Genomic DNA, 14100 nt, shown 5'->3' on the forward strand with positions numbered 1-14100 from the left:
AGGTGCCAACGTTGCTTTTGTTCCAGACTTTGGATATTCAGTGCGTGTTCGTCTCGAATCAGAACCGTGTGTTTATTCTTTCTCTTCCGAACTTCTGTTCAATTTTGAACTTCTGTGCTTCTGAACATATCTGTTTTTTCCATGTACGTTCTATTTCAGCTTCTTATGCTCTTCCCGCTCTGCACCGCTCTACGGGCCATTCGCAGGCTTGGCCCCGGAATCGCTGCTTGCAGCTATATTGGAACTTGTTCCTGTCAGATTTCCTCATCTTGACAATGGGAGTCAATGGCAGCCCTATGAAGGGAACATAGGAAAATGATGAAATTTGGCACATTTGTAGTGATGGCCAGGATTAGTGATATGACCAACTTTGGGGTCTCTAGACCAAACTCTATAGCGCCACCAGCAGTTTGAAATTCCAACATTTAAATGTTAATAACTCTTGAACCCCTTGCTCTAGAAAGATAAAACTTAGTACACCTGATTACTCTCTGACAACTGATCACATCCAATATCTTACATGAAGACTCCAGCCATTACACTAGCTGCCATTTTGAAAAGTACAGTATTCAGTTTTTTCGCTACTCCTCCTTCAAATTTTGTCCAATTCTTTCAAAATTTGGCAGAGATCATCTTTGGACCGAGCCGCATAGAAATGACTGAACAGAATTTTTTGACCTACTGGTGAAAAAAAAAGTTATGATGCTGTGAAGTTAACGGGGTCGACCCGAAATTCTTTCAGAGGCTGTATCTCGGCCAAACTTTGATAAATCAAAATGAAACTTGGTACGCTTCATGAAAACCATGGTTTGAGGGTCCATGCCAAAGTTGGGAATAGCGCCACCTATGGGTCGTGAGATAGCAAAAATGCACTATTTTGCTTATAACTTTTGGAGGCATTGTCCAAATTTAGTAATTTCTCTATCATTTCATTCCATGGGTTATGCCGGGTCTGACAATGTCTCATTTGTCATTTTGTAACATGGTGTCTGTCTGCCATATTAAAGCAAATGAAAGACAATATTTTTGCTACTCTTCCTACAAATTTTGTTCAATTTTGTCCAAAATCTGATCATACGATCTTTGGACTGAGCCGCAGAGAAATGACTGAACAGATTTTTGATATTCACTACAGTTCCCGAGAAATACCTCTCGGAAGTTGACCGTGTCTGTGTTTGTTGACTTGTACTAGTGATCTTAGCATTCTTCTAAGTTACATTCTAAACAATTACCATTCTGTTTAATGTGACTCTTTATCTATCTAATTAACCATAAACTGCTTTACAATTAACTTTACCATGTGTTACGCTGGTTAAAACGCTAAAGGACCTTTTTGTCAACTCATTCTCACACCTCAACCTCTCCTCGGCAGGTTGTCAAATATGCGGAGACCGAGTGGCGCAGTCTGCTAAGCTGCTTGCCCTGAAATTTCAGGTTGTGGGATCGAATCCCGGTTAGTACAACATCAGGCTGCAAGAGGTTCTGTGGCAATAAGAGGTGCCAACATTGCTTTTGTTCCAGACTTTGGATATTCAGTGCGTGTTCATCTCGAATCAGAACCGTGTGTTTATTCTTTCTCTTCTGAACTTCTGTTCAGTTTTGAACTTCTGTGCTTCTGAACATATCTGTTTTTTCCATGTGCGTTCTATTTCAGCTTTTTATTCTCTTCCCGCTCTGCGCCTCGCTACGGGCCATTCGCTGGCTTGGCCCCGCTAATCGCTGCTTGCAGCTATATTTAGGGGCCAAGCCCGAAGGGCTATAGCCCCTATTGTATCTGTATGTTTTATTAGGGGCCAAGCCCGAAGGGCTATAGCCCCTATTGTATCTGTATGTTTTATTATTATTATTATTATTTTCGTCCCATGGGGTTCTATGGCAGCCCTATGAACAGAACATAGGAAAATGATGAAATTTGGCACAATTGTAGAGATGGACATAAATAGTTATCTGACCAACTTTGGGGTCTCTAGATCCAACTCTATAGCGCCACCACCAGTTCAAAAATTCAACATTGAAATGGTAATAACTCCTGAACCACTTGTTGTAGAAAAATAAAACTTAGTACACCTGATTACTCTCTTCATGCTGATCCCATTCAATAGCTTACAGTAAGACTCCACCCATTACAGTAGCGGCCATTTTGAAAAGTACAGTATTCTGTCTGTTCGCTACTACTCCTTGAAAATTGATTCAATTCTTCCCAAAATTGACTCAGATGATCTTTGGACTGAGCCGCACAGAAATGACTGAACAGATTTTTTTTATTCATCTTTGTTCAAAAGTTATGATTCTGTGAACTTAACGAAGTCGACCCAAAATTGGTTCAGAGCCTGTATCTCGGCCAAACTTGGATCAATCGAAACGAAACTTGGTACGCTTCATCAACACCGTGATCTGAGGGGCCACGCCAAAGTTGGGAACAGCGCCACCTATGGGTCGTGAGATACCAGAAATTCACATTTTTGCTTATAACTTTTGAACAGTAATTCAGAAAATTATAATATTTGTGTCTATGGATTCCTTGGGTCATGACGAAACAGAGGATGTTAATTTTGCCAGGATTGGCTGAACGACCTGTCCGCCATTTTGAAATTTGGTATAAATTGCAATATCTTTTGAACCATTTAACATATCGGCACAAATATCGGTAGGGATCATCAACACCATGTCCCGGAGGGACCACAGAAGTCTGAAGACAGCGCCACCTAGTGTTCCAGAGATATAACTATTCTAACAAAAACACATAACTTTTGCAAATGTTGTCCAAAATGTGTCATTTTTATGTCGTTTCGTTCCCTGGGTTATGCCGATTCTGACAATGTGTCATTTGTCATTTTCCAACATGGTGTCTGGCAGCCATTTTGAAGCAAATGCAAAACAGTGTTTTTGCTACTCCTCCTTCAAAATCTGTCCAATTCTTCCCAAAATTGACTCGGATGATCTTTGGACCGAGCCGCACAGAAATGACTGAACAGAATTTTTTGAGTACTAGTGAAAAAAAAAGTTATGATGCTGTGAACATAACGGGCTCAACCAAAATTGGTTCAGAGGCTGTATCTCAGCCAAGCTTTGATCAATCAAAACAAAACTTGGTACACTTCTTCAACTCCATTATCTGAGGGGCCATGCCAAATTTGGGAACAGCGCCACCTATGGGTCGTGAGATACCAAAAAATTCACATTTTCGCTTATAACTTTTGAACAGTCAGTCAGAAAATTAAAAGGATTTCAATTTTGCCAGGATTGGCTGAACCACGTCTCCGCCACTGAAATTTGTTGGCTTATACTAGTGATCTTAGCATTCTTCTAAGTTACAGGCTAAACAATTACCATTCTGTTTAATGTGACTCTTCAGCTATCGAATTAACCATAAGCTGCGTTACAATTAACTTTACTTTGTGTTACACTGGTTAAAATACTAAATAACTTTTTTGTCAGCTCATTCTCTCACCTAAACCTCTCCTCGGCCTGTAAAATATCTAACAACCGTGTGGCTCACTCTGCTAAGCCGCTTGCCCTGATCCTTTCTGGTCATGGGTTCGAATCCTGTTTAGTACCAGCGGTGCAAACGTTGTTTTGTTCCAGACATTTGATCTTCCGTGCGTGTTTGTCTTGAATCAGAAACGTGTATGTGTTCGTTCTCATCCCAACTTCTGTTCAGTTTTGAACTTCTGTGCTTCTGAACCAATCTGTTTTTTCTATGTACGTTCTTTTTCAGCTTTTTATTCTCTTCCCGCTCTGCGCCTCGCTACGGGCCATTCGCTGGCTTGGCCCCGCTAATCGCTGCTTGCAGCTATATTTTATTAGTTGTAATTATAGTACTTCTGCAGAAAGGCTTTTATAAGAAAGACCTTTTTAGAAAGGCCACCATGATTCAAAATAAACATTCCTAATAAAACAAAACAAAAAACTTTTCAAAGAAATAAACCATACAGAAATGTAACTATGGATATGCAACATTTTATTTTTCTAGCAAGGCTGAACGTGTTATTTTCATACAAAAATATGGAGAATCCAAAAGACAATATACAAACATGGAATAGATTTTACATACTGGTGTGCGTGGGGAATGTGGGGAATGCAACCATGACTACATACACTTCAATGATCAGTTTAAAACCTTTTATGAAAATCTGCAAATGCAATAATTGGTCTTAAGATACCCTAGCACCAATAAAATGAACCTTTTACACAATGAGATAAATGCATGGAAAGAAGACGACATTGGAATGTATGATAAGAATAGCACTTAATTGGGATAGACTCTATATTCACATATTCAGGTGATGTCTAATCACAATTTCCTGATTACTGTTGCCAAAGTCCATTTACATCTATGCACTTCTGAGTATGTAAGAGTTTTCACAAATATTCATATTGGCAACAAAACAGCCCCACTGGAAGACCATCCAAATAAAGTGTTACAGATTTCCAAAGGAATTACCCACATAAGGGAACGTGCAGTTTTATAGCAGAATGTGGGAAACATTCTACTTTGGAAAAATGGTGACAACATCATAACCCTCTGGAGGAGTGACGTGCTCACGTGCATGTTTCTCGCAGTAAATCTTGTCCTCGACAAAAAAGTGTCCTTTTTGCTTAAGATTGACCCCGCAGTCTGTGCAGATGTAGCATTCTGGGTGGCGAAACTTATCTCGAAGTTTGACCGTCATTCCGCTTTATAGCCAAATAGAGAGAGAAAAAAAAAGTTATTTAGAAACACGTTTGCAAAAAAATCCTACAATTATTGTGAAATAATTAGAGCAAAATCCACAGGTATTATAAAAGACTGAGTTCCAAAATGTTCCACTAGATGGCATAACACCACAACTGCACTCTCCAGCACAGTACATGCAACTGTTCTAAGATGCATTTCTTTAAAACTTTTCCTAGAAAGATAAACCAAAAAAGTGAAACTTACACAATCCCTGAACCACATTTGTCACAAAGAGAGAGCTTGTCAGGATTCCCAACCGAGGTTCCAATTTTTGTGCTGGGAGCCTTGACACTTCTGAAGCCTGAGGGTTTATCTGCATCACCTGACACAAAGGCACAGAAATCCATTTAAAGCTAAGACTTTCTTTTACAGGCCCAAATATCTGACTCAAAATGTGTTTCACAGCTGTAGCCACAGGCATGGCTTTAGAATTACGATTACGAATGACCAGAATCACAGACACTCATTTTGTCAACAAAAGCTGAGGCCTGGTGACCTATGAGTAATTCAGACATACTGTAGCATGGTATACAAGGCGTGTATGAGATTATACCGGTTTCCAGGATCTCCTGCAGAACTTTAAAAGAGGCAGACTGGCGAGGAGGCTCATTTAATTCTTGATTCTCCTGCAGCATTTTGTACACCTCAGAGTCTGCAGCTAACGCAGGCTTTGGCTGGCCAGGACTGCAGGGATCTGGGCTATAAAACATGCAAAAGGTCACACTGATGACATCCACAAGACAAACAATGTTATCTCAATAGTATTATATTATCAACTCAATCCTAACTGCCTAGTTTTGTCCCTGACAGACATAAATTCAAATAACTATACTAATACAGCACAGAAATGGAATGAGCGTAGCACATAATGATGTATAATGGATCATGACAAGTTGAAAAAAAAAAGATATCTTTAAGATATCTAGTTGAAAAACTAGGGTGTTCCGATCAGGATTTTTGAGGCCGATCGCAGTATCTGCCGATACAATCACAGATACTGATCTTTTTAAAGCTGCCTTTTATCATGTATAATTATTTATAGTGATGATCCAATCAAGATTTTTAGATATTTATTCAGGGCCTGGATTTCATTTTTGAAAATGAACTCCCCTCTTAGGTGACTCTTGTGAGAGGGGATTTTTTTATTTGAAGGGTGGAGGGGAAGCATACATATTTATCTCACCTAAATGTTTGATCATGCAATGCATTTTTGTCTTTTTCAATCATGCAGTTGTTGCACAATAGCTTACGCACAGCACAAGCCTGATTTCATGAGATGCATGTGCTAGGTTTACGGCAGGTTCACACATACTCTATCTGCAGTCCATGTGTGGTGCAGAAGCAGAACAGACTCATTGTGCTCCACACAGGAGTCCGCTACTGATCCATGACTGTTTACCACAAACACAACATTTATCCGTTATTTTGATTTCAAATTGTTACTGAAAATACTTTTTCCGCATTGTATTACTGTACTGTGTAAAAGAAGAATCACAGTCTTTCATATGCGTTTAAACGCAATAAATATAAGAAACACATTATTCAATGCTTTCAAATGCTGTTGTTTTGAACTTACTCATCAAAAGATCTTGAAAAAAAATGTATCATGGTGTATTTTTGCAGCTTTGGTGAACATAGGAAATGTCTGTCAAAAAAAATTCTGGACCCCAAATTTCTGAATAGTAGTGAATATTTCAAGGTTATTTTTTAATAAAAATATATAATTAGAATAATAAAAACATAAGATTTATGGGGAGTTGCAATCTGAACTAACTTTGCCTTGTCATGTCAGTTTTATGTTTTTTTCTGCTTGTTGGTTGTACCACATAACTTTGTGATAGGCATGTCAGCGAGGTGTGCATCATACTTTCTATTGGCTTCATTGGAGGCAGCAGAAGTCCGAACATCATCCACTGCACTGTTGAAACTCTTAATATTCTCAGAGGAATACAGGCCAGTGGGGTTATTGTACATGTTGGTGACCACCCTTGGACTGCCAGAACTGAAAGGCATGGCACTCCTGTTATGAGCGGAGCCTATTTGTTTCACATCCTACAGAGAAAAAGAGCAGGTACTATGAGAGTACAAATCTCAAAAACACAAACAGAACTGTAAACTATAATGTTGTTTTGGACTCCACTAACTTTCACTGTATGAAGAAAATCATTCTTCAAAAGATCTTCATTTGTTTTTCACAAAAGAGACAAGAGTCATAAAGATTTGGAATGACACAAAAGCAAAGCCAAAGACATAAGATCATTTCATAAGAATTGAAGAATCAATCATTACTTTAAAAAAAAAAAAATAACTGTAGATATTATAACCAAGTTGAAATGAACAGACCATTTAACAACAGGAAAAACAGATGCGGAAAGGTTTTTCAAAACACTAAACTGTTTTAATGACATTTGGAAACTTTCCTCTGTTAACAACATATTTAACAGTTGTTTCTTATTATGTTTCTCTCTCTGCTTAAATTAGGAAACATTTATAACACCCAAACTATGTAGTCAAACTCCACACACTTCCTATGATCATTCACATTCTGACCCTAAATTTCCAACATAGCCTGCAGGATGTGGGTCTTGCGTCATGGTTTTGGCTGATAAACCTACTGGTCTCCATGGATAAGGCTTGTTAGGACATAAACAGTGACTTCACTTTATTTGCCTTTATTTGTTTAGTGGCTATGGTTCTGTTATGTATGACAGTCTTATGCACCATGAAGACCTTTAAAGCTTATTGAAGATGATCAAGGGTCTGTTTAAAAATCCCTCAGCTCCCAGATAAGCAGAGTTAAAACGCACCTGTGTTTCTTTATTGGCCAGATTCATCTTGTATGGATTGGTCTTTCCTTCTTCAGTGACCAGTGGGGACCACATTTTCGACTCTGATCTACAAAAAGCAAAAAATGAAAAACTTTCATACAGTGAATCAGTAAATGATAAAGTTACAAAATCATCATGGTTCAACAATAAAAAAGCCTGGGCCCAGTGTGAGAGTTTCAGGCAAGTTGATGCAATTGTACTGATCATGTATTGCATAAGTTTGCATGCATAAAAACACATTGGATTGTCTGTCACATATTGAACACTGTTGTTGCAAATTCTGCTGATTTAGACTTGTCACCCAGGTTACGTTATCTAGCTGACTGACACAGATGAGGATATGTTGAAACTGTGAGAAAGACTTGTGACAAACTTTAGTAAAAAAGAACCAAAAACTAGACCCAGCAACAATTTACACTGTATGTCATTATCTTCCACGGCATCAAAGAGTTATAGCTTACAACTAAAAACTTGGTGATGTTTGTCACTTTTAAAGAATTTTTTATGGTACAAATTACCTGACCAGTGAAAAAAAAAAATTGCCAACCTCCAACTCAGATTCAGTGCTTTTTTCCATGTAACAAAATGCACTAAAATGTAAGAGAGGACCTCAGTTCAATGACACCCTAATGGTTAATAATATTAAATATACAATGTCTGGAAGAATTTAATAAAAGCCTACATTTCTGTTTGTTTTTGGAAGAGGTTTCATTATAATCACACTTTTCTGGGTGCTCTACATACTCTCAACTAACAATACATTCAGACAAACCACTGCATGTTCCCCTTTGCAAAGTAATGCCCCACCTGTCAATGGAAAGCACCATTTCCTCCACGCAAGCTTTGATTTTATTCTGTGCTTCCAGGTGAGTCATGCCCACTGTTGACTCTCCATCTATGGCCAGGATCATGTCCCCCATACAAAGGTCAGCTTGAGCCGCTTTGCTTCCTGGGGTCACCTGAAAAATATCAAGACTGGTCATCATCATAATAAACTAAAAGGCTTTAGAATAAAATTGTGTAGTTTTTCTTGCCCACATATAAACTTAGAAGTATATGGGAGACTTTTGACAATAACTTCTCTTTGATGTAGCTTTTACTTGTTACATGATGACTTCCTCTATAAAGTGTCAGGGTGTGCACCTGAGAAAAACGTTATGGTTAAATGTGCAAGTTTTTATTAACTTTTAGCTGGATCTTATTAATCCCAATAGTACAATTGGTTTATATAAACTAGAACGCAAGATGTTTGTTTATGAACTGCTTCCACTTCACACAAACTGTTTATTTATTTTCTGGACACTCTTGGATCCAACACTAACTACAGGGCCATTCACATCAAGGATGGTAACTATATTGATAACTGTAACTATACTTCTATAAGAATAGGAAAGCCCATACCACAACTGTAATGATTGATTGATATATATATATATATATATATATATATATTCTCAACATGGTGGCACCCATGGGAGACCCAATCTATGTAAAATAAAATAGCTTATTCTAGAAAACTGATGATGGGATACTAATGCAAGTGAACAACTTTTTAATAATATTTCTATATTTTTTTAAATGTAGTGTTTCTTTAGGTGTACAACTTTCAGTTAACAAAACTATTGAGTGCCCTTTAAGAGATGAAAGGCATCTTGTTGCGGTTGAAGAAAGTTTGAAACGCACGCTTGAGTGTCACATTACCATTAACATGCATTCAAGCCATCCACACTTGTAATGTTTTTAAATGAATAAGCTTAGGTGACTGAACACTTATCTGCGAAACCATATGGAATCACCTACAGAGGTAGTTTGCGAAAGAACCTGATTTTGCGTCAGGATGAGCTAGTTATTCGCTAATTTGTTCTACGAGACTGACTCCTGAACATTTTAATCCAAGTGCTCGACACATTGCGACATTGACGTTCAGATCGATATGGTCGCGTTCACGTGCGTTTCTGTTGGATGCTGCTGCTGCATGCAGGCGTGACACGTTTTTCATAAAGTTTAACCAGTCTGTGGAGTATAATATTTTGGCCTAGTAATGTCTATGAAAGCTATTTTCCCTCTGTGCTAAATGATTAACAAATCCAAAGTTAATTCCTTACCCTCGAGATCGTCAGAGGTTGTTCGAAATCTTTTCCCCCGACCAGACGGAAGCCCCACGGTCCGGGACCTTGTAAAACAACTCGTAAAGGCATTATACTTCCAACACGTAGCCTAAATGGCTGAATATACTGAACTAGTGCAGTGTAAACTGTGCTATGAACTCTGCAGTTTGGAGTAGGCTAACTTTAACGGGACAGGGCGTTCACATTGAAGAGACCATACCTGGGCGGAGCTTCCTCAGAAGTGAGCGAATAATGTCAGGTCTCTGTGCTGATAAGAGCTTATTTCCTATGTTTGTTTAGGGGTGGACCGTTACGTCATCTTATATTGAAGTTTACCATGTATGGAAGAGCCAAATCCTGAGATTTGGTATGTGCCACTCCCAAATCCAGTCGGATTCCTGGCAAGGGGAGCTCGCGCATGACATATGCTTTCCAGAACTAATAGATCACATTCTCAGCATTCCCAAAAAGTGGAGCAAGTGCAGACAAAACATGCACAATGTCAAAATTGTATTTACATTAAAGGCTATAGTGTTGTATAAACTTAATAAAGAACAGTAGCACCTCCACAGAACGGCCTACAGTACAAGTAAAGACAGGCTGCCATATGATTTATGAGCATTTGAAATAATAAGAAGGTGCTCTTCGAGTCAGTTTTTAACATGCTAAGACATTTCCCTCAAACTTTTTCAGATAAACTGCCTTTGTCCAGAGGCTGTATTACAAACAACTTCCTCCCATCTTTATTTCTTTCAATTTAAAAATGTTCTGTTTCCCAAGCAAAATGATTCTGAGTTAACATGTTATATATAGAGCCAGGGGCTTATCTGTGTAGGCTAGTAACCATGCCAGATGCAGTTAGGATGTCATTGGGAATATTAAACTGAACAATTAACTTTTGAACATACTTCTTACTCGGTTATACCCTTCCTGCAGAGTTTAACCCTGCTTCATTACACTTGCCTGTGAATTTCAAGGGGTCCTAAAGTCTGTCAGTAACAGTTTCAGGTATTACCAAAACTTTGATGAATGGAGATCCAAAAGGAGATCCAGGAGGAGATCATACAATTTCGATTTCAATGTGATTTATGGACCTTTTAAACATTTTCTTTTTACTTGCCAAAAATGAAAGATTAAGTGAATATTTGAATTAGCCTAAATGTTTGGTCAATATTAAATGACTTGATTATTCTGTAATGTATTACCAGGCCTTTGGCTTCCTTTACAGGCATTTGTAAAAATGTGTTATGTAAATATCTAAATTGTTTATTTTGTATTAAATTATGTATTTTAACAGTGTTTTTCAATGAAACCATATAATTATTAATGAACCAATCATTGTTGCTTCATTGTTTTTATATAATGTATTTTAAGTCATTTTAAAGGCTGTTGGCTTAGGTTTGTTTTTATAATCACAAAAAACAACAAAAAAACAATACTTAATACTTCTTTGTAAATTAGTATTTGAAGAAACAAAGCCATGTTTAATTTGTGGTTGCCATCCATGGCTACAAGAACCATGATTTTTGGTTTTATTCGTAGTAAAACCATGGATAATTTTCGTAAGGGAACATTGAAAGTCAGAGTAAATATTATATGCCTTGTTGGTGGTTAAATTATTACTGACATTAAAACATGTTTCACAGGATTATGAATGTAGCCTACCTAAAAATGATGCACGGGTTTAACCTTTTTTTAAATTATTTATTTATTTATTTTTAATTATTTTCTCAGCGCTGGATTGCTGATGTCTTTTCACAGGAAAGTTAGCCATGGTTTTAACACGAATAAACAAAAATCATGGTTCTTGTAGCTATGGTAACCGCAAATTAACCATGGTTTTGTTACTTTAAATAGTAATTTACAAAGAAGTATTAAGATGAAAAAAAACAATAGAACCATCACAGAAAATTCTAATACCATCACAAATAAATCACAAATAAATAACAAATAACATTACAAACATTACAAACCATCAACTTTTAAACATTAAAACCATTTAAAAAAAAGGTTTTCTATAGTGTGTTTTGTGACATATTCCATTAGGATTTATTGGTTTTAACAAGCCACCAACAGGGTCCATTACAGTTTCCATTAAAACCAATACAAGTCCCATTATAACCAGTAAAACCATTAATAATTTTGTGATGGTAATGGTGTCTATTGTTTTTTCAACATTACATGTTATTACAAATGCCTGCAAAGGGAGCCAAAGGCCTGGTCATTGCTGCTGTTACACTTACAGGATGATCATGTCTTTGTTTAATAGGCTATTGACCAAACATTTTATTAAAATATCCACTTAATCACCTTTTTGCTATAGATGACACAGCCTCTATAATTTCTTAAACAAAAACATGTGGACATCACAACCCTTACAAAACTTAACCATGGTTTTATCATAGAAACTGCTTAATTTTCTTTTGCCTGATTTCTGAATGTTTGAGACTATAAAATGAGCAGAGGCCCTGATTTTGATCATTTGCTTTCAGCCGCAAACATGAGGCGCGAGCTGTCGCGGGCGCGGATGCCGGAATGCTGCGTTACGTGTGATTAGCCTACTGCCCATTGCATCAACCAAGTTGTCACATGGGTAAGTTGTCACACTGTTCATAACTCCAATACTAGAGGCTCTATCTCAAAAATCAAATAGCCACTTTGTGTCACTTCTTCTTCTATAGTCAACTTCCTGTTCACATGTGGTCAAGATTGCTCTAATCTGAGGTTAGGAAAGGGGGAAAAGGGAAAGGGAAGTGGTGTGTGGCCAAGTATGGTGACCCATACTCGGAATTTGTGCTCTGCATTTAACCATCCAAGTGTACACACAGTAGTGAACATACACCCGGAGCAGTGGGCAGCCATTGCTGTGGCACCCGGGGAGCAGATGGGGGTTCGGTGCCTTGCTCTAGGGTCTCACCTCAGTCGTGGTATTGAGGGTGGAGAAAGTGTTGTATGGAGCGATTTTTGTGCCAATATTCATCAAACAAATCCAGTGTTTTGCAAATAAACACAATCTGCTTTGCAAAGAAAAACTCGACTTTCAAACAAACGCAAAGTGATTTTCAAATACAAAACTTTTTGAGAGAAAATGCAGAGGTATGGGCAAATATATGTATTGTGTATTACAACTGTGAGACTCATTTGCCTTTTTATGGGGAAACTTGGCTTGAATTTCTCACAAATGCATGCAGGCTGATGAGAGCGGGCAGATTTTCTCACATGTGCAATTGAGCAAATTTCTTTTCCAAAACAGCAGATGACGCTGTTGGTCAATTTACGCTAGTCTCCCAAGACCTGAAACACCTCTTTACCTTTTCAGACCAATATGAGTGGGGAACAGGTGAGTTTCTGTCTTACTAGATCTATAATTAACCATTTAGATTTATATTTTCACAAAGCAACCCTACTACAGTGCCAGTGAAATTCACAACAAGTGCTGTAAAGTTGTTAACATGATTGATTAGTTCAAAAATCAAGAGTGACCTGGCTAAACATTTAACTAGGCTGTCTTTCCCTATAAAAACTGATCCATTCTCCGTACCTCTTATCCTCTGTTGGATCTGAAACTGGGGTCACCACTGTACATAAACCAGACAAAGTGTTGGCCAGACGTGGATTCAAACCCTTGTCACACTATACTTTATTTTCCCCCGTGTCAACTTCCGCGATCATTTCCTGATCAACGGGCCACCTGGCAGCAAAGGAGGGGCAAATTCCTCTGGATGGATGAAATACTCGCACTTTGTTGACTTCCTGCAACATTTCAGTGAACATACAAAGTGCTCAAAGGAGAAGCCCTGTTTACCCCTTTTGGACAAACACGAGTCTCATCTGTCCATTAATGGACTCAATTATGCCAAAGAAAATGGCATAATCATGCTGTCATTCCCACCCCACTGCTCATATCGGCTCCAACCATTAGACAGGTCTGTCCACTAAAGAGGCACATCAACAGCATGTGTGATGCCTGGATGAGGAACAACCCCAGGAAGACAATGTCAATTTATGACATTCCTGGGATTGTGGCAATTGCCTATCCTCTGGCTGCAACCCCCTTGAACATTCAGACTGGCTTTAGGGTGGCTGGGGTTCAACCTTACAACAGAGATGTATTTCTGGAAACCGAGTTTGCACCATCCTACGTCACAGATCGCCCCATTCAGAACCCTGCCCTGCCAGGCCCCAGCACCAACTCTGCTCTGCCTAGCATACCCAGTTATGCTTCTGCTATCACCAGCTCACCCTTACCCAGCAATGCTATTGCTGACAGCGGGCTACCAACTCTGCATCCGGCCATATCCAAAAGCTGGCCCCTGAAAACCAGCCAGCAAAGGAAGAAAACGACGCAAATCAGCAATTCTTACTGACTTGCCAGTGAAGCAGCAACTAAAAATAGAAAAGTCATACAAGAGTCATCATCAGATGATGAAGAGTGCTTCTGCCTCGT

The 14100-nt window shown here is 38.4% G+C and overlaps 1 protein-coding gene across 1 annotated transcript; it reads right to left on the minus strand.

Annotated features, from left to right (window-relative positions):
* Positions 1 to 3939: 3939 nt before the first annotated feature.
* Positions 3940 to 9843, minus strand: LOC306884423 (PDZ and LIM domain protein 1-like). Its single transcript, XM_079440257.1, has 7 exons — positions 9651 to 9843; positions 8353 to 8504; positions 7525 to 7612; positions 6585 to 6769; positions 5271 to 5416; positions 4922 to 5039; positions 3940 to 4677 (listed from the first exon to the last, which is right to left on the minus strand). The coding sequence occupies exons 1-7, from the start codon at positions 9741 to 9743 to the stop codon at positions 4491 to 4493; spliced, it is 969 nt and encodes a 322-aa protein (XP_079296383.1). The 5' UTR covers positions 9744 to 9843; the 3' UTR covers positions 3940 to 4490.
* Positions 9844 to 14100: the final 4257 nt, after the last annotated feature.

The sequence above is a fragment of the Barbus barbus genome (assembly GCF_936440315.1).
Source record: "Barbus barbus genome assembly, chromosome: 18".
In the NCBI taxonomy this organism is placed as follows: Eukaryota; Metazoa; Chordata; class Actinopteri; order Cypriniformes; family Cyprinidae; genus Barbus; species Barbus barbus.

Coding starts and splice junctions, on each gene's coding strand:
- LOC306884423 (XM_079440257.1), bottom strand. CDS start 9,743: ATGCCTTTACGAGTTGTTTTACAAGGTCCCGGACCGTGGGGCTTCCGT. Junction 5,417..6,584: donor TCCAATGAAGCCAATAGAAA/GTATGATGCACA, acceptor CATGTTTTATAG/CCCAGATCCCTGCAGTCCTG. Junction 4,678..4,921: donor AAATGTGGTTCAGGGATTGT/GTAAGTTTCACT, acceptor TTGGCTATAAAG/CGGAATGACGGTCAAACTTC.